The sequence below is a fragment of the Aspergillus lucknowensis genome, assembly GCF_044049455.1.
Source record: "Aspergillus lucknowensis strain CBS 449.75 chromosome Unknown BJX67scaffold_42, whole genome shotgun sequence".
In the NCBI taxonomy this organism is placed as follows: domain Eukaryota; kingdom Fungi; phylum Ascomycota; class Eurotiomycetes; order Eurotiales; family Aspergillaceae; genus Aspergillus; species Aspergillus lucknowensis.
In genome coordinates this window covers 39,180-55,721 of record NW_027263586.1, presented here as the reverse complement: position 1 = coordinate 55,721, position 16,542 = coordinate 39,180, and the positions used below count along the sequence as shown (strand labels likewise).

The window sequence follows — 16,542 nt, the reverse complement described above, 5'->3', positions numbered from 1 at the left end:
TATAAACTACTATAAGAATATTATTATGGGAGATAATAGCTAGCTAGCAATGGTAACAACCCTTAAGGATCTTATATCTACCAAGTATATTAAGTTAGGGAAAGAGTTAAAGCTAGCTCTTGGCTAAATATTAGACAAGACTATATAAAGTGTTTTTGTGAATACTACAGCCCCTGGTGTTTACACAAACAAATCAGGGGCACGGGTAAGAGAAGAGACTCATGATTGACCTTGCACCACTCTAAATTCTTTGAAGTTAATATTATAGCTTTGTGGACTAGGAGAATGAGATCCAGATTTCTATTTGGCATATCGAAAAGACGGCTTATTCCAGGCAGGATATTCTGAGTCCAGATTTTAATATAGAGGGAGAACCTCCCCAGTATATAAACTCCGTTATCCAAAACATTGGCAAAAGCCAGTAGGGTAAGGGCAAGTTTGTTATAGGTATGATCGAAAGCACCACCTTCACGCTATTAACCCGGGATGGCCTGGCTTCCATACTGGATCCTCATTCTGAAGCGAGCGACCTATACCATACTGGTTACAAAAATGCGTTCCCTCTTCCTGCTCGACGCCTAATACAATACCCTCAAGTAGGTCATTCTATCAAGAATTTAAATGCTATAGTATCTTATTTAATATTTATCCAAGCACTTAATAATAATCTTGCTCTAGTATAAATATACTTAGTATTTAATATAATTCCCAACCAAGTCAATTACCTGACCAAACTAATCACCACCTTGATTTTGCCCGTGTTGTTTAACATATTGATTTTTAACCAACCACTATGCTACTAAAATTATATTAAATATCTTAAAAATTAGTTAAGCAAGAGGGTAAGATCTAACTTGCAATTTAAGCTTTAAAAAAGTTTAAAATTTTAAGTATTTATTAAGTAGTAACTAATTTTAGTATTTCTTATAAAATACTTTATAATTAATTTTTTAGATAATTTTCTTATTTAAAATTTTATGCTAATAGCTATAGGCTATCTTAAACTTAAAAAAACTATTTAGTAAAATAGATAATATTAAGAAATATTTATAAAGTTTTATTCTAATAGTTTTAGATTAAGAAAATAGCTAATATTATTTTATAAGCTAATAATTTAGTTTAATATATATTTATTAGAAAGAACTAGATTTTAGTTTTTATTAAATACTATAAAAAGATTAAAAATTAATATATATAATTATATAATTATTAGTAAGCTAAATATAAGAATCCTAAGATTATAAAGTTATAATTTAATTAAATATAATAGGTTTAACTAGATTATAATATATTAAATAAAAATATCTATAATTTTAATAAAACTAGCTTTATAATAAATCTAATAATAATTATTAAGATAGTTACTAGATCTAAGATACCTAGAAAATCTTATTTAATTTAACCTAGAAACTATAAGTAGGTAATAATAATTAAAAATATTAATTTAAAGGGGTAGTTAGTTCCTTTATATATTATTTTTAAAGGAAAGGTCTATATTAAAAAATAGTATAAAAAACTTGCCTTGCTAATAAACTAGAAAATTAAATTAAGTTTTAATAATTAGATTACTAATAAGATAGGCCTTTAGTAGTTTTAAAAAACCTTTATTTTTATAACTAAAACCTATATAATAAATTAATATTAACTTCTAGTTTTTAATAGCTATAAAAGCTATCTTATATTTATTTTTAATAAAATATATAATAATAATAATATTATACTTATTTATATACTTTTTTATTTATTATATTTTTTATAGCTACTAGATATTAGTTATTTTAGTCTATTAAAGTATATATATAAGAAATTAGTAGAGTATAAGATATACCTAGATTTTAACTTTATTAATAAATTAGATTTTTTAAAGGCCTATCTAGAGGTCTATAAGAAGGTATTTATACCTAATAATATCTAGAATAGTTTTGCTATTATAAAATTATTACTATTTAATTCTTAGTAAATTATTAAAAGGTTAAATATTTTATTTTATATACCTACCCTTCTAGAAAGTTATAAAAATATTTTTATATTTTTTTTAATACTAATAATATCTTATATAGTTTATTATTTATAAAAAAAGGTATTTTTAATTAAAAAAATACTAGAAAATAGTTTATAAAACCCTTTAAAAGCTACTTTAAAATAGCTTGTAAAAGGTTTTAAGATTATTTTATATAATACTACCTATTTTATAAAAAAAAACTATAATTTTTATATAAAAAATAATAAGATAAAATAAAAAAAGTATTAGTTTAAATACTAGATATTTAATAATAAAGGCTTATTAATATAAAAAGGTAGAGACCTTATAATATTAAGAAATAATTAAGAATATAAGATAAGAAGGTTTTTAGTAATATTTATAAGTTAACTTTCTAAAATACCAAGACATGCTCTACTAACCTATTTAAACTATAATATTCAGGGCTATAAGAGAACTAGATATCCTATATTTTTAGTTACCTAATTTTAATCTATATTAACATTGGTTGGTGGTTGAGAATCAATTCAAGTTCTAAAAGCGCGACCAAAATCAAGGTGGTGATTGGTATGGTTGGGTGATTGACTTGGTTGGGAATTATGTTAGCAGGTCTCTATTTATAAAAACTAACATTTGCTATATATTATCCAAAGACTTTATATCTTTAAAAATATTTACCCTAAAGCTTCTAGAGAGATTAGAGGTACCTATAAAAATATTTAGACCCTATATAATTATCTCCCTCTCTTTCTTAATTTTCTAGAAGTTAGCAGCAACCTTGTTATATAATCTTAGATCCTTACTACTTTATAAATTTGTTTCTAGTTAATCTAGATAGCCTTGAAACTAGTTTAATACTATACTTATATTATATATAGAGAAAAACAAATACTTCTAGGCTATTTACTAAGCTATACTAGGACTAGACTTTACTTGACTTGTTATATTAGATAAGCTAGCAGCTTCTCTAATTTTATTCTCGCGTTTGAACTAAATCTACTTAATATAACTTAAGACCTGTTTACAGGCATCAAGATAGTTTTTTATACTCTCCTTTTTATCTTCTATCATTTACAATTCTTCACAGCTTATCATGGTGTCCAGGTTGTCTAGGGGCTATTAACTAGTGCTTAGTTTCCCCTTGAATTCATCCAATCAATCTTAGAGGTCTAAGGTGGTGTTTTGTATCATGTCTTTGTATTTCTAGAGTATCTAGCCTGTGACCACAGTATATTAGCTAATAAAGAGTCAGGAGTATTAATAACAAGAGGCTAGGACTTGTAACTTACAAAATTATACTACCTAGGGTAATATTTATAGTTTCCCTATAATTAGCAAGCAAGAATTTATAATTAGTAATATTCTTGCCTAGATATTAAAGTCTAGTCTAATCTTGCAAGCCTGTCTTTAATCTATTAGAGTAGCTAATATACTAGCTAATTTAATTACTTAGCTTCTAACAAGCAGTACTATATTAGAATAAAAATAGCCTTAGAATCAAAAGATATATTTTATATTCTACAGCTACAAGTTTTAGGGCTTTAAGTGTTTATAATAGGGCCTGGGCCTTATCACATAGTTCTTGGGTATCCTACTTGCGGCTTTGCAAACCCTTAATAGTCTGGTACAGTAATCTTGTAGCCTGGAGAGCAAATTCAGAAAGAGCAATGATGTTGGAGTCAACTGATAATGGACCATCCATGTTGCAAAATATGCAGGGATTAGAGTGCAAACCGGGAGGTTAGATTTGCGACTCTGTCCGGCATGAGGGGTTGGAAGTTCGGGCGCAAGCTTTTCCCGTTTCCGTTTTGGTCAGCCAGACGCCTCCACATAACGCAATTCTCAAGCGAGTTGGCCACCGTCGATTTCGATCGCGCTTTTAGAACTTGAAGTGATTCTCAACCACCAACCAACGCCAATATAGATTAAAATTAGGTAACTAAAGGAGCGGGATATCTGACCACCAAGGACTTCCTGTCACCCCCCCGGGGGGGTAACAGACAACAAGCTATCATGGTAACAGCGCACACCATAAGACAAGTAGGTTGATCCAATCATATGGCAATGGTCCAACAAAGCCCGAGCGCATAGCATTCATACAAACTTGGGTGACAAAAAGATTCTCGACGAATTTGGTGAAACCGTTTCAGTCTGGGATTTTAACAACATAGCGACCAGCTATTTTTCCCTGCCCTGTTGGATGTTTTTGTAAGTGATCATGATGCCTCTCACAGCACAAAGTAACACGGAGAAAGGAACTCACCCATTAGCTCGTACACTTTTCCCAGCTCAGACAGCGGAACAACCTTGAAAGGGGCCTGAATCAGACCCCGCATGAAGAAATCAATCGCCTCATTCCCATCCTGCCTGTTGCCGACGTAACTTCCCTTGATACTGACCATTCGAACAACAGTATTAAAGATAGAAGCCTTGAGATATGCGTGGGCTGGCATGCCGATCATGACAATTGAGCCACGGGGTCTGACATAACTCGCAGCCTGCTGGAAAGGAGCCTCAGATGCCGCAACTAAAAGTACAGCATGTGGTCCAAGACCATCCGTAGTGGCACCTTGGACGTCGTGGACGATGTTCTCACTTCTTAAAAAGTCGATGTATGTCTAACAGGGTATTCTTTTAGCAGCATTTCTTGGAGATACCTGATGGGAGGAAAAACATACTTCGGCCCCAAGCTTAAGGCACATTTCCTTCTTCTCATCACCCCCATCAATGGCAATAACTCTTAGGCCCATGGCCTTTGCATACTGTTGTGCAAGACAGCCCAGACCACCTCCAGCGCCAACTATGGCAACTATCTGTCCCGGCCGCGCTCCTGACTCCTTCAGGCCCTTGTAAACGGTGATGCCGGCGCATAAGATGGGAGCAATTGCATCAAGGGGTACCTCCTTCGGGAGAATAGACACATGCGCGGCCTTTGCCACACAGTACTGCTGAAATGTGCCGTCAACTGTGTATCCGGAGAGCAAGGCCTCCGGACAAAGTGGCTCATCTGACTGGCAGCAGAATTCACATGCAAGGCATGACCCATTGAGCCACTTTACACCCACATGGTCGCCAACCCCAACTCTAGTGACTTGATCGCCCTTGGCCACGACAATGCCGGCCCCTTCATGACCACCTACAAGGGGCGATTTCTCTTCAAGCGGCCAGTCCCCCGTCAAAGCGTGGAGATCCGTATGGCAGACACCAGAGTATTTTATATTAACCAACACTTCGTCCGGACCGGGCTGCTGGACAGGAATTTGCTTGTAGACAACTCCACGACGTGGAGTCTCAATGACCTGCGCCCATTGTTGTTCCGGGATTTCCATTAGGGACGAAGTGAACTATGATTTATCAGAACGAGAACAATATTATATCCCAAATACCCACTAGACTTAACGTGTAGATAAAGATTGCCAATATAGCCAGAGGCAGGTGCAACTCGAAATTGTGGCCTTGCCTTTTTGGACCCCCACTTTTTAAGTGTGATGGAGACGAAGAGAACACACACCACGTTTGAAACTCGGCTCGTGTACGGAGTGACATAACGTCAGGCGATTTCTTCTAGGTGTTTCTGTTGTACCACTTCATCGACCATAATTCGATGATAGCCTTGGCTGGATCTCGGCTGGTCGAGATAGCCTTTACCAATTTGGGAATTGGCCATGACACCATCAATGTGTCATCATCTCCTGGCGGGAGATGACGCTCACACTCGGACCAATCCAACGCGAACTGCATCGGGTTCTGAAAGAGGAACTTAAATTATCTTCATTCGGGTGGTCTGACTCGTCAAGGACGTGATCGGTTGCATGACTGGGATCTATATAGCGGCTGGACACAAAATAACAGCGTAGATTAATGGGAAACTAGCATGAACCTACTGCACAGCTGACAAGCTAAACTCACTACCCTTCACTTTGCTGCTTTCAGAATGGACTCGGATATTCGTACTTCTGAAATGCGATCGCCTTTGGATATTGGAGAATATCTATTTACGCGACTCCATCAACTAGGTGTACGGGTAATACAAGGTGTCCCAGGTCCGTATGTGTCCCTTTTTGATTTCTCGTGGTGTACTAATCCAGACCATAGGAGACTACAATCTTCCTCTTTTAGACTATATTCCCAAGGTGGGCCTGAAATGGGTCGGGAACTGTAACGAGCTGAATGCTGGTCAGTTGTGGAATCTTTCGCAGAGCAAAGATCAAAGTTAACTAGAAGCATGGCAGGGTATTCCGCAGACGCGTATGCTCGGATCAAAGGAATTTCAGCGATCGTAACTACATTCGGAGTCGGTGAACTGTCAGCGCTCAACGCAATTGCTGGCGCATATTCAGAACATGTCCCGGTGGTGCACATTGTTGGCCAGCCAACTACATCATCGCAGAAAGATGGCATGCTGCTTCATCATACTCTTGGGAACAGTGACTACAATGTTTTCGCTAATATTAGCTCGAACTTGGCTGTCACTACAGTCAAGATCACTGAACCCCATGATGCCCCAACCCTGGTTGACCACGCATTGCGTGAATGCTGGATTCAAAGCCGACCTGTGTACATTGCTTTACCAACGGATATGGTGCCACGGAAAGTCGAGGGCGAAAGACTGAAGCTGCCTATTGATCTTAATGAGCCTCCGAATGAAACCGAAAAAGAGAACTACGTTGTTGATGTGGTGCTCAGATACGTCCTTGCCGCCAAATCTCCGATAATATTGGTTGACGCAGGTGCTATTCGTCACAGTGCACTCGAAGTTGTCCATGAATTGGTTCGAGTATCTGGATTTCCAACATTTGTCGCCCCCATGGGTAAGGGGGCAGTTGATGAAACACTGCCGAATTTTGGAGGCGTATATGCAGGTGACGGTTCGAATAAAGGAGTCAGTGAACAGGTAGAGACTGCGGACCTCATACTCAGCATTGGGCCCCTCAAATCGGACTTCAATACAACAGGATTTTCGTACAGGACTAGCCGACTGAACACAATTGACTTCGACACTGATCATGTTCAAGTGAGGTATTCGCAGTACCCACACGTCAGAATGAGGGGTGTTCTACAAAAGATCATTCAACGAATGGAGAACTTGAATATCCAACCAGGACTCATACGTCCCAAAGAGATGGCACACATCAGCGCAGCCGATTCAGTGAGTGATCAAATAACCCACTCATGGCTATGGCCGACCGTAAGCAGCTGGCTGCGGGAAGGCGATATTATCGTTACAGAAACTGGCACCGCCAACTTTGGGATCTGGGAGACTAGGTTTCCAAAAGCTGTAATGGCTATTAGTCAGGTTCTGTGGGGTAGTATTGGCTTTTCAGTGGGTGCATGTTTAGGAGCTGCGTTGGCTACTCGAGATACCCAGGACCGTCGAGTTATTCTTTTCGTGGGAGACGGTGGCTTTCAAATGACGGCACAAGAAATAAGCACCATGCTACGCCAAAATCTAAAGCCCATCATGTTAGTGAAACTGTCCAACTTTGACGACTTTCTTCCACTAATGAGAGGTAGATTTGTGATCTGCAATGGCGGATACACAATTGAACGATATATCCATGGGCGTGAGGCCGAGTATAATGATATTCAGCCGTGGAAGCATGGCACTCTAGTCCAGGCATTTGGAGAGCATTGCCAAAGTAGCTACAGTTCTTTTCAAATAAGGACCAGGGGTGAGCTTGAATCTTTGTTTAGTGATTCCAGATTCTCCTCCGCCCCTCATTTTCAGGTAGGTGTAGCAAATTATTGGGTATATTTGGAACAAACTGCTAACGTTTCCAGCTTGTTGAGCTTTACATGCCAAGAGATGACGCTCCAGCGGCTCTGAAGCTCACAGCAGCCGCAGCAGCAGCAAGGAATGCAAAAACATGATGAGAAATATGAATTACCAGCAGTAGTTTGCTTTTAACGGCTGTCTATCGTGTTCGGAAATGAAGACAGAAAAGAATGACTGGAAGGAAATAATTCCTTGGTCATAATGTTAGTATGTTTGTGCTGTTATTCGCATGATGTTCCCGAGCCACCTCGGACCTATAGGGAATAAAAAATTTGTTTTGTTGCAGTGATATAGCAGGAGAGGTGATTTTTTTAACCAGCCTGATAAGCACGCTCCAAGGATTGGTACTTACTAATAAGTACCAGACTCCCCACATCCATGGGTGATGGTTCGACCTGCCTAAATGGCGGATCTCCAATAATAAATGGTGGTGGATGATGTTAGTGTGACCAACCTCATGATCGCTTCCAAGGAGTTACTTGCGATGGTCGCTGTTGAGTTTCATATAATAATGCTAGTCTTTGCCACAGGTCTGTTGGTGATATCATTGGAAATTTGTAAAATTCCAACCCCAGGATCAAAGCGAACGGCGCCGTGATAAATACTGCCCACTGTTTTGGCCAAGCCAATGTGTCGAGCAAATGTTGAAACTCATTAAGATTGCCTACACACCCAACTATCAGGACTTTGTTGTCGCCCGATCATCTTCTCCTCAAGCCAGAACCATGTTGTCGATGCAGCAGCGTCCTGTTCGTCTCCGTTATGCGTGTGCTGGACAATTTCGATATCTTATTGGCCTATTCTCCCTGATTTGACTTCCGCGAAACCAAAGACGGATATCATCTTGATGGCGAGCTTCCCCGTGTGGAAAAGAAAGACATTGATATTGAGTTCCCCGACCAGAGCACGCTGAATATCAAAGGCCATACCGAGCATGCAACCTCGAGACGGCGCTGAGGGATCTTGGTGGAGTATGGAGCGTTCTACTGGGGACCTCAGACGCTTATTTCGTTTTGCCAGTCCCGTTGACTGGGACCGTGTGCTTGCGACCTTGAAGAATGGTGTTCTCTCAATCACTATTCCAAAAGCCGAAGCGGCTTCTACTGGAAAACGCACCGATGTCAAGTAACCATCTCCTGTGATAATTCTGCGTACGGCTATCTCCTAAAAGTACCGTTGGGCCAGTGTGTTATAACTATCTTGGATTGACTATGCATAAAATTGGATGAAGTCTTCCACTGCAAATTCATTCGTTACAGGCAATAATTTAGCTTCTCGAAATGGCGTATCTTGGATAGAAGTCTGCTGATAGGCTGGCTAGCGTACCCGTCAGCCATGAATCGTACCACTCTGTCGGACCATCTAGAACACGAAAGGTGACAACTCTGCCTCCCTAATCTTGTCTCTGATAGACAGCGGTTTTAAGGAGCAGTGAGAACCGTTGTCAGCCATTCTCTGAAAATAATGGATATCGGACAGATTAACAGCAGATATACCTTGGGAAAAATTGTGAGATGAAGGAATAATGTCTCGGTGTCGACGAAACCCACAAATTACTCACGCCTGGATCATCGGGGCCGATATATCATCGCTTGCTGCTGCTGTCTATCTCATCCATGACGCTCGAGTACCTGGCCCTCACGTGCATATAATTGCCAACGACTGTCATCCCATCAATGAGATTGAGAAAAACGGATGCCTAGCAAAGGCCGCGAATTCAGGACTGGAGTTTGTTTCATGCATCATTGACAGGTGCACGAAACAACTTCTGTCCTGCGTTTCCGGCTCTACTCGACTACATGGATATGTCCTTGGCAAGATTATGAACACAAAGAATGGGACGGACCGAAAGTCTTTCTACTTTCTGAAGCACGGTGAACGTGGGATTCGCAAGCTTCAACAACCCCTCACTCAACTACGGCTTGCAGATCGAAAAGATGTGCTGAAAGTCATGCTCGACGAGGAGAAAAATTTGGATTCCAAGAGCATTGAAGACTGCTTTAAGGGCTCCTTCATCCAGTCAGATCTGTGGCAATTATTTTCGAAGAGGTACGCGCTCCACGCATATGGGATCAAAGCAGAGACAAATGGCGTTATTGACGGTTGCTGGCTCTGAAAGATTCGCACTACAGCCATGGCATAGCGCAACAGAATTCCAGAGATGTCTGCGTAAGTACCTGGAAGAGGCTCAGTATAGTCGAGTGGACCAGCCGGCGGCTGCTCAGTACATTATGGAATCCCTGCAAGCAACAGTGAGAGACTATCTACGCAAGGAGGGCGTCAATTTCTGGCCTCGCACGCTGGTATCAGATCTCAAGCTACTGACCGAAAATTCATCAACTAATGTATCCATGATTGAGGGGACACAGAATGGAAAGAGCTTTCGAATCCCAATCACGCGAGAGGATATTGTGCTTGTGGCTCTTGGTTCAACCATCTCGGGCTCACTTGCTGGTAGCAATGGAGCTCCACCACCGCCAATACCGGTAAGAGCAGACTGGATTATGAATAATTCGTGGTCCCTGTGGTTCAAGCTCGCGCAGATTTCCCCCGAATTTGGGAATCCAGCCGCGTTCTGTACCCATTTATCGGAATCGAAAGTGGAAGCGTTCACGGTTACACTCCCAGGCGACGGGCCGAACCTCTATAGCTATCTTGCTGAGCAGATCGGAGAAGGCTCCTCCCTGATCATACCGAACAGCAGCTGGTCGTTATGCCTTTACCTTCCTTCACACCCATTGGGATCTGAAGAGCGCACAGAGGTTCATAACATCTGCGGCTACGGGCTTACACCAGAAAAGTTTGGGAATTTCATCAAAAAACCCATGTGCTGTTGCGCTGGACAGGAGATATTAAGCGAACTATTATCCCACTTGGGCCGTGGCTTCGATGAATGCTTGTCTACGGCCATAACTATACCTCTCTTGATGCCCCTAGCCTCGGCAGCCCTCATGAGACGAAATCGCGATGACAGGCCCCATAATATTCCGCAACACACGAAGAACATAGGATTCATTGGTGCTTTCTCGGAAATCGCGGACGAGACCGTATGCGGTCTTGAATATTGCGTCAGAAGCGCCCAGATTGCCGTTTATGGGCTAATGAGCCTGCATCAAAGCTTACCAAATGTGAAAATCAATGCTGTTGCGGAAAGGTATGGAAAACGGAATGATTGTATGGCATAATATCATCATTTGTTTTATCTATATAAGCACTTGCATTGAACCTGAAAGGTCCGATCCTCTACCAGTTATGGGGATGGTGACACTATCATGAGATGCAATAGGAACTTATCAGCAGGAGACAATAATAAGAAGGAATGGAGCTCTTCTGAAAGCGTTCAATAAAAAAAAATAAATAAAAGATTGGCTCTTAAGGAAGAGTTTAGGAGAGTAATAATGACTTTATCGCGGCAAGCCGCACTACAGAGCCAAAAAAAAAAGGTTATATGATGACCCCCTCCTCAATACATTCGGGCTGGATCTTGCCTCTTGTTAAACGATAAATCCCTGTTATACCAAAAAAGCCTCTTCTGAGGCTACGTTAGATTCGTTTAGAATAGGTCCTTGACACAGCGGGCAATTATTATTGTTGTATAGGTACCAGTATTCTAAACAACTGTCGTGAAAAATATGGTAACATGGCAGCGAATGAACCAGATCATCTGCACGGACTGGATCGAGGCAGATTGGGCTGAGAGCATGTTGTTAATCGTTGACATCAATCCGGAAAGTGCACGGATTACCAGGAAGGTTCGGCAGAGTCATTCAGTGGGGTTTGCTCAGTTGGCTTGAATCCTCGGCCTCGACAAGTTCTAAAGGTGTGTCTTGGGGCGCCTCTATCCAAGTATGCGAGTTTTGTTTTTAGGCCATCGTGGGTGAAAATTCCGACAGAACACCGCCGGGGTGTCAGGCCTCGCGTTCTAGGTATCGGACAAAAGGAGTTCAGCAACCTAACTTAAGGTCAGAGGTTCAATAGAAAGAAGTAAGGGGAGAGAGATCCACTGCCTCACCAGGCCATCGCGAGTATGTAAACGCAAAAAATACAAACAATGATAAAGAGCTGTGAAAAGGCCATTGAGTTTATCTGCTGCTAAATCTGCAGTGCTAGCGGTTATAAAACTCCAAAGCTCGAGTTAATGGCAGAATATGGGGGTTCTCCTGATATATATACAGGCGAGAAAACCACATCCATACTTTAGACGTACGATAGGAAGCCCACTTAAACCCGGTCCAATCGCGCAGGATATACACATAAAGCTTAAAACGGCATTTGCGTCAGACCACCTGGGCACCTGGGCACCTGCCCTTATTTAACTCCCTATCTTGATTCTCCCATTGGCCAATCGGCGCCAGAACCATGGAAAATACCAGAGCCTTGCCAGAATTTCTGCAACTTCATGTGAGCTGTGGCTCGAGTGGCCGAAAGAACGCCTCGCTGGGCAAGATGATCAGTGCTCTCGCTCCTAAGGGTATCGCAGTCCCGCCAGGATTTGCAGTCACATTGAACACATATTGGGAGTTCGTCAAAGCCAACAGGATCCGCGAAAATATCACGCGCCTGATCTTGGTATGGCAAGACCGGGGGGTGGGGGGGTGAACTTGCTATATTTATATAGCTCCTCCTTCTTATATAGTTAGGATTTATACAGCAGATCCAATATGCATCCTAGTAATTGATTCATAAATATACTTACCTCCAAATACAAAAATAGCCTATTACAGTCCTCCAAATCTGCATGTAGATTGTACCCCAGATTTGCAAAGAGTGCTTGATAGATGCAAATCCCTAACAGCGTCATGGGGCATGCCAACATGCTGATTCCGAATAGCAGCCATTTCGACATAGGCATAATGATTCCGCGGACGTCGCAATATTCTGCTTCTGCATTTTTGGACTCTTGTTGCAGAATCCGTATCCATAAAAGACGGGTATGCGTGGTTGCCGGGATTGAGGTGCGTTCGGCGGCCGGGGAGGACGATTGCCAACTCCAGGGTAAGGGCTCGGTTCTGCGGGGAAAGGTATAAGGTTTCTGGATGTAGCCGCCGCCGACAACTATACCATGCAGTTAATGATCGCCCGGCAATTAGCGAGGTAGGTGGGTGGGTGGATGGGTACCTATATGGATGGCTCCCGTTTGATCGGTGTGTACAACCGCATTCCTCACTCATCAACCTCGCCCAACTAAGGTCCCTCGAAACCCCAGCCCACGTCGCAGTGGCGCGGGGGCACGACAACAAAGTAGTCCGTGCCGGGTATATCCGTGGTCGAAAACGCCTTGCCGGACTTGCTGTACTGTAGGTCCGTTTGTTAGCCAGTCTATCCGGATCTCGTAGGATACATTGATAGCCGTCCGTCCGTCAGGCTAGGTACCTTATTATATGCATCCTCAAACTCCCTATCATACTCATGGTTCGCCCTCTGCCGCCGCCGCCGCCGCCACCACCGCCCCAGCCGTCCGCTGAGCAGGCTCTTTCCCGGAACGCAGGGAGCCCAGCTTCTCTGTCGCGTCTTGTACCAGCAGTGGATTAGGTTTGAGATGACGATGACGAGGTACATGCTTTCGCCGGCGGAAAGCGCGATGCGCAGAGAATAGAAAACAAGTAGGATCAAAGACTCCATGGGAACAGGCCTGGGCAGCATCTTTGCCATCCTTTTACGAGTTATCCGACCAGCTCGCATCCATCCTGCACTTTATCAGCACGAAACATTCATCCCGATTTGCATGGACAAGTCGCTCTGGGTCATAGTGGCGCTGCTGGGGATGATGAGAAGCGGTGATGCTTTCGCTCTCTTGGAACCAACGTATCCGTTGAGGCATAGAGAGAGTGTAAAATATAGGAGAGGACCTTGAAAGCAGCAAAGAAGCGAGATGCATGGCTATTAGAACTAGTCACATGGTTATCTTTACGCAGAACGCGAGACAGTGGGAAGCGGACCACATACCTCGGGTGCAGCTCTTTTAAGGTTTTACAGGAGCTGTCAGGGAAAGGAGCCTCATTAGACTAAATCCAACATGGCATAGTTCAGTATATTGGGCAACATAAACCAAAACAGGACGTAGAAAAGTCTGTATGGCGTGGAGGGATGCTACAGTAAACTATGGGTAACAAGGTTACCGTGCTCGGCTACAAGCTGAGTGTGTAGCACTGTAACGCAACTATGGGCAAAGCCTACTCAAATTCACAGTCAAGAAATATAAGCACCCGATCCACGGAGCTACTTGCATATTTACAGTCAAACGTCCGTCTCTCGTCTCCACTTCGCCGCATCACAACCTGCATCCCATTTGTGCTCTATGCTCCAAGGGTCTCGAGGATGGCGTTGTAGGCATCCTTGGGCTGGTAGCTGCCGTCGAAGAGCAGGGGGTTCTCGCCGGGGCGCCACGAGTTCTAGATTTGTTAGCGGGTACCCGGCGATTAAGTCTATAAGGGGAACATACAGCATCGGAGACACCCCAGACGGTGATACCAACACAGGCCTCGACGTTCAAGCAGGCGTTGGTGACCTAGAGTACCTGGGTTAGCAATGCGCGCATCGGCAGCGAATACAGTGTACTTACGGCCACGTAGTCGTCGGCGCTGGCGCCGGCGATATCGAGCTCCGTAATGGCAACCTCGCTGACACCGGTGCCGGCAAGGGCCTCAAGGGCACCCTGGGTACCAGCGGAACCGCCAGCTCTGTAAAGGCGAGGTTAGCAAAGTATGTCTTTCCTGGAATTGAAAAGGGACTCTACCCCAAGTGAGACTGGGAGCCTGGAGATAAAAGGTTAGCATCGTGGTTCAGAGAGGTCGAGGGAGGTTATCTCACCGATTCCATCAATGGGAATACCAGCGGCCAACCATTCGGTCACCTTGCTGACCATACCCTGGGTCTTGGCGTAGGACGCGTCGTCCAAGCTGGAGGAGTTAGTACTCCCCATCACGCCGGAGGATGCTTCATAGAGTTGACATACTTGTAGTCGTTGATGTACAGCTTGGCATCGGGATCGGCCTCACGAGCGGCCTCGAAGGCAATGCGGACGAAGTCCTCTCCCAAGACTTGGGAGAAGACGCTGTCGCGAAGGCTGCCGTCCTCGTCGAAGATCTCGTTGCAGACATCCCAAGCGTAGACCTGACCCTTGTACTGGCCAGCAACACCGGCAATGTGGCCCTGGATCGCCTCGGTCAGGGCGGTGGGATCGCTGATGCTAGACACCCAGGAGGGGAGCTGGGAGTGCCAGACTAATTCCGTCAGCTCGACTTCTCGCAAACGCGCGTGATGAAGGTGGACATACGGAGGGTGTGTCCACGGAGCAGCTTGTTGTTCGACGCGGCGTACTCGGCCTGGCCCAGGATTTAGCGTGCATGTTGCTTTCTCCAAAGCTTCCTCTTTCCAGACTTACCACAGCATCACTGCCCGAGAAGCTGAATTGACCCTGAGTCGCTGTATATTGTCAGGGCGTGTCCTTCCGAGTTTGGGAGGTGAGGCTGGAAAACGTACGCTCAGTCGCATCCCACTTCATGCTGTTCTCGGGGGTGACTTGGCCGAAGTCAGCGGTGAGGATGGCCTCATTCTCGGCGATTCCGAGCGTGTTGGAATCGGCGATGTTGCCGTAGTACAGCTTTCCAGCCGCGACGAAGGCGTCGTTGATGCTCGCGGCCTGGCGAGCAGAAATGACTCCCGCGGAGGCGGTGGAGGCCAGGATGGCACCAGAGAGGAGGGAGCGCGAGTAGACCATTTTCAATAGCGTGGTTCACACGAAGACAAGAGAGAATGGAGACTGTGAGAAACGAATGGGGGAAAGAAAGAGGAGAATCGGAGGTGGGCGTTGATGCTCTTTATACAGAGCTGTCCCCATGGGCCCTAGTCTGCAGAGTGACATTTTGGCAAATATGGAATCGCATCCGATCCCCCACCGGCGACGGACGAAGCGCCGATGAACAAGCATTTGCTGAAGAGTGGGATGGCGGCGCCCCTGGCGGTCGTTGTGAGGATATTGTTGTGGGGGGATCTGCAGCGACGGATCGGCAACGCAGGGGCTGTCGAGACTCTCTTGCCTTGCGAGCGGATAATACGGTGCGGTTTGCCAGGAGTCTTCACCTTCAGCGAGGACCGTGTTGCTCTCTGGATGGATGGTGCGTCAAACCTGGACGACTGTCGTTGCCCTTCCGTGACAACAGCGATGGCACCGATTGTATCCTGGGATCGATTTCTCTCAGCGCAGGAACGGCAATGGCAGTGGTGTTCCCCGCGTTTAGCCGGCGATGAAGCCAAACCCTGACGGGGAGTTTAAGGGAGCGATCAGCAGTGACCTTGCTGGTAGGAATACGGAGGCTTCATTCCGTTGTTGAACTTAGCTCGCTGAGAAAGCCTCCAAGGCCTGAAACTTGTCTGACCCAGCCGGCTAAGTGCAGATCTTACCAGAGTGAGCAAACCAGCACGTCAGGGGTCCCCATTATTCCCCCGGATTTGAAGCGTGTCCGAGGCTGTAACGCCCGTTGCATTAACCCGTGGGACCGAGACAGCCCATGGCATGCGAGCGGTTAAAATCTCGACTGGTTCGCTTCGTTCAACGTGAAACTTGAATAACCGGCTCCGAGCCCTGACACCCGATCCTCGACCCATGTGCGGGCCCTGGGTCTCACACTGCGGCCCATGCAGATGAAGAATCAAGAGGAAGAGATTAAGTTATGAAAGATGATCCAACTGGAGATTGCCATCTCCTTCTCTCGATCTCAAGAAGTCTCCTCTCCACTGAGTTTGGCGGAGTGAGGCGTGTTCCATTACTGGCGCAGAGAGATAT

The 16,542-nt window shown here is 44.2% G+C and overlaps 7 protein-coding genes across 7 annotated transcripts; 3 read left to right on the top strand and 4 right to left on the bottom strand.

Moving 5' to 3' along the window:
• Nucleotides 1-3,846: 3,846 nt before the first annotated feature.
• On the bottom strand, nt 3,847-5,702 carry BJX67DRAFT_361621 (zinc-dependent alcohol dehydrogenase). Its single transcript, XM_071029896.1, has 4 exons — nt 5,382-5,702; nt 4,660-5,325; nt 4,245-4,599; nt 3,847-4,174 (listed from the first exon to the last, which is right to left on the bottom strand). Exons 2-4 carry the CDS (start codon nt 5,308-5,310, stop codon nt 4,128-4,130), a joined length of 1,053 nt encoding a protein of 350 aa, XP_070883218.1. The 5' UTR covers nt 5,311-5,325; nt 5,382-5,702; the 3' UTR covers nt 3,847-4,127.
• Nucleotides 5,703-5,725: 23 nt separating this feature from the next.
• BJX67DRAFT_361617 (alpha-keto acid decarboxylase family protein) lies at nt 5,726-8,212 on the top strand. Its single transcript, XM_071029895.1, has 5 exons — nt 5,726-6,024; nt 6,077-6,157; nt 6,214-7,444; nt 7,496-7,709; nt 7,763-8,212. The coding sequence occupies exons 1-5, from the start codon at nt 5,916-5,918 to the stop codon at nt 7,850-7,852; spliced, it is 1,725 nt and encodes a 574-aa protein (XP_070883217.1). The 5' UTR covers nt 5,726-5,915; the 3' UTR covers nt 7,853-8,212.
• Nucleotides 8,213-8,228: 16 nt separating this feature from the next.
• Nucleotides 8,229-9,002, top strand: BJX67DRAFT_361615 (uncharacterized protein). The gene has a single exon (XM_071029894.1). The coding sequence runs from the start codon at nt 8,692-8,694 to the stop codon at nt 8,884-8,886; it is 195 nt and encodes a 64-aa protein (XP_070883216.1). The 5' UTR covers nt 8,229-8,691; the 3' UTR covers nt 8,887-9,002.
• A 280-nt stretch (nt 9,003-9,282) lies between these two features.
• BJX67DRAFT_373960 (uncharacterized protein) lies at nt 9,283-10,942 on the top strand (the record flags this gene model as incomplete). Its single annotated transcript, XM_071031474.1, has 2 exons — nt 9,283-9,806; nt 9,877-10,942. The coding sequence occupies 2 exons, from the start codon at nt 9,283-9,285 to the stop codon at nt 10,940-10,942; spliced, it is 1,590 nt and encodes a 529-aa protein (XP_070883215.1).
• A 148-nt stretch (nt 10,943-11,090) lies between these two features.
• On the bottom strand, nt 11,091-12,017 carry BJX67DRAFT_224649 (uncharacterized protein). The gene is made up of 3 exons (XM_071025808.1): nt 11,770-12,017; nt 11,503-11,709; nt 11,091-11,450 (listed from the first exon to the last, which is right to left on the bottom strand). Exons 1-3 carry the CDS (start codon nt 11,832-11,834, stop codon nt 11,270-11,272), a joined length of 453 nt encoding a protein of 150 aa, XP_070883214.1. The 5' UTR covers nt 11,835-12,017; the 3' UTR covers nt 11,091-11,269.
• Nucleotides 12,018-12,941: 924 nt separating this feature from the next.
• On the bottom strand, nt 12,942-13,400 carry BJX67DRAFT_383900 (uncharacterized protein; the record flags this gene model as incomplete). Its single annotated transcript, XM_071033552.1, has 2 exons — nt 12,942-13,052; nt 13,131-13,400. 2 exons carry the CDS (start codon nt 13,398-13,400, stop codon nt 12,942-12,944), a joined length of 381 nt encoding a protein of 126 aa, XP_070883213.1.
• A 653-nt stretch (nt 13,401-14,053) lies between these two features.
• On the bottom strand, nt 14,054-15,477 carry BJX67DRAFT_373959 (endo-1,4-beta-xylanase; the record flags this gene model as incomplete). The annotated part of the gene is made up of 9 exons (XM_071031473.1): nt 14,054-14,149; nt 14,200-14,265; nt 14,320-14,437; nt 14,494-14,512; nt 14,568-14,656; nt 14,713-14,980; nt 15,034-15,082; nt 15,142-15,182; nt 15,240-15,477. The coding sequence occupies 9 exons, from the start codon at nt 15,475-15,477 to the stop codon at nt 14,054-14,056; spliced, it is 984 nt and encodes a 327-aa protein (XP_070883212.1).
• Between the last annotated feature and the right edge of the window lie 1,065 nt (nt 15,478-16,542).

Coding starts and splice junctions, on each gene's coding strand:
- BJX67DRAFT_361615 (XM_071029894.1), top strand. CDS start 8,692: ATGCAACCTCGAGACGGCGCTGAGGGATCTTGGTGGAGTATGGAGCGT.
- BJX67DRAFT_361621 (XM_071029896.1), bottom strand. CDS start 5,310: ATGGAAATCCCGGAACAACAATGGGCGCAGGTCATTGAGACTCCACGT. Junction 4,600..4,659: donor GCCTTAAGCTTGGGGCCGAA/GTATGTTTTTCC, acceptor ATACCCTGTTAG/ACATACATCGACTTTTTAAG. Junction 4,175..4,244: donor AAAAGTGTACGAGCTAATGG/GTGAGTTCCTTT, acceptor AACATCCAACAG/GGCAGGGAAAAATAGCTGGT.
- BJX67DRAFT_361617 (XM_071029895.1), top strand. CDS start 5,916: ATGGACTCGGATATTCGTACTTCTGAAATGCGATCGCCTTTGGATATT. Junction 6,158..6,213: donor CTGTAACGAGCTGAATGCTG/GTCAGTTGTGGA, acceptor GAAGCATGGCAG/GGTATTCCGCAGACGCGTAT. Junction 7,445..7,495: donor CAAAATCTAAAGCCCATCAT/GTTAGTGAAACT, acceptor AATGAGAGGTAG/ATTTGTGATCTGCAATGGCG.
- BJX67DRAFT_224649 (XM_071025808.1), bottom strand. CDS start 11,834: ATGGCCTTTTCACAGCTCTTTATCATTGTTTGTATTTTTTGCGTTTAC. Junction 11,710..11,769: donor TACATACTCGCGATGGCCTG/GTGAGGCAGTGG, acceptor ACCTTAAGTTAG/GTTGCTGAACTCCTTTTGTC. Junction 11,451..11,502: donor GACTCTGCCGAACCTTCCTG/GTAATCCGTGCA, acceptor ACATGCTCTCAG/CCCAATCTGCCTCGATCCAG.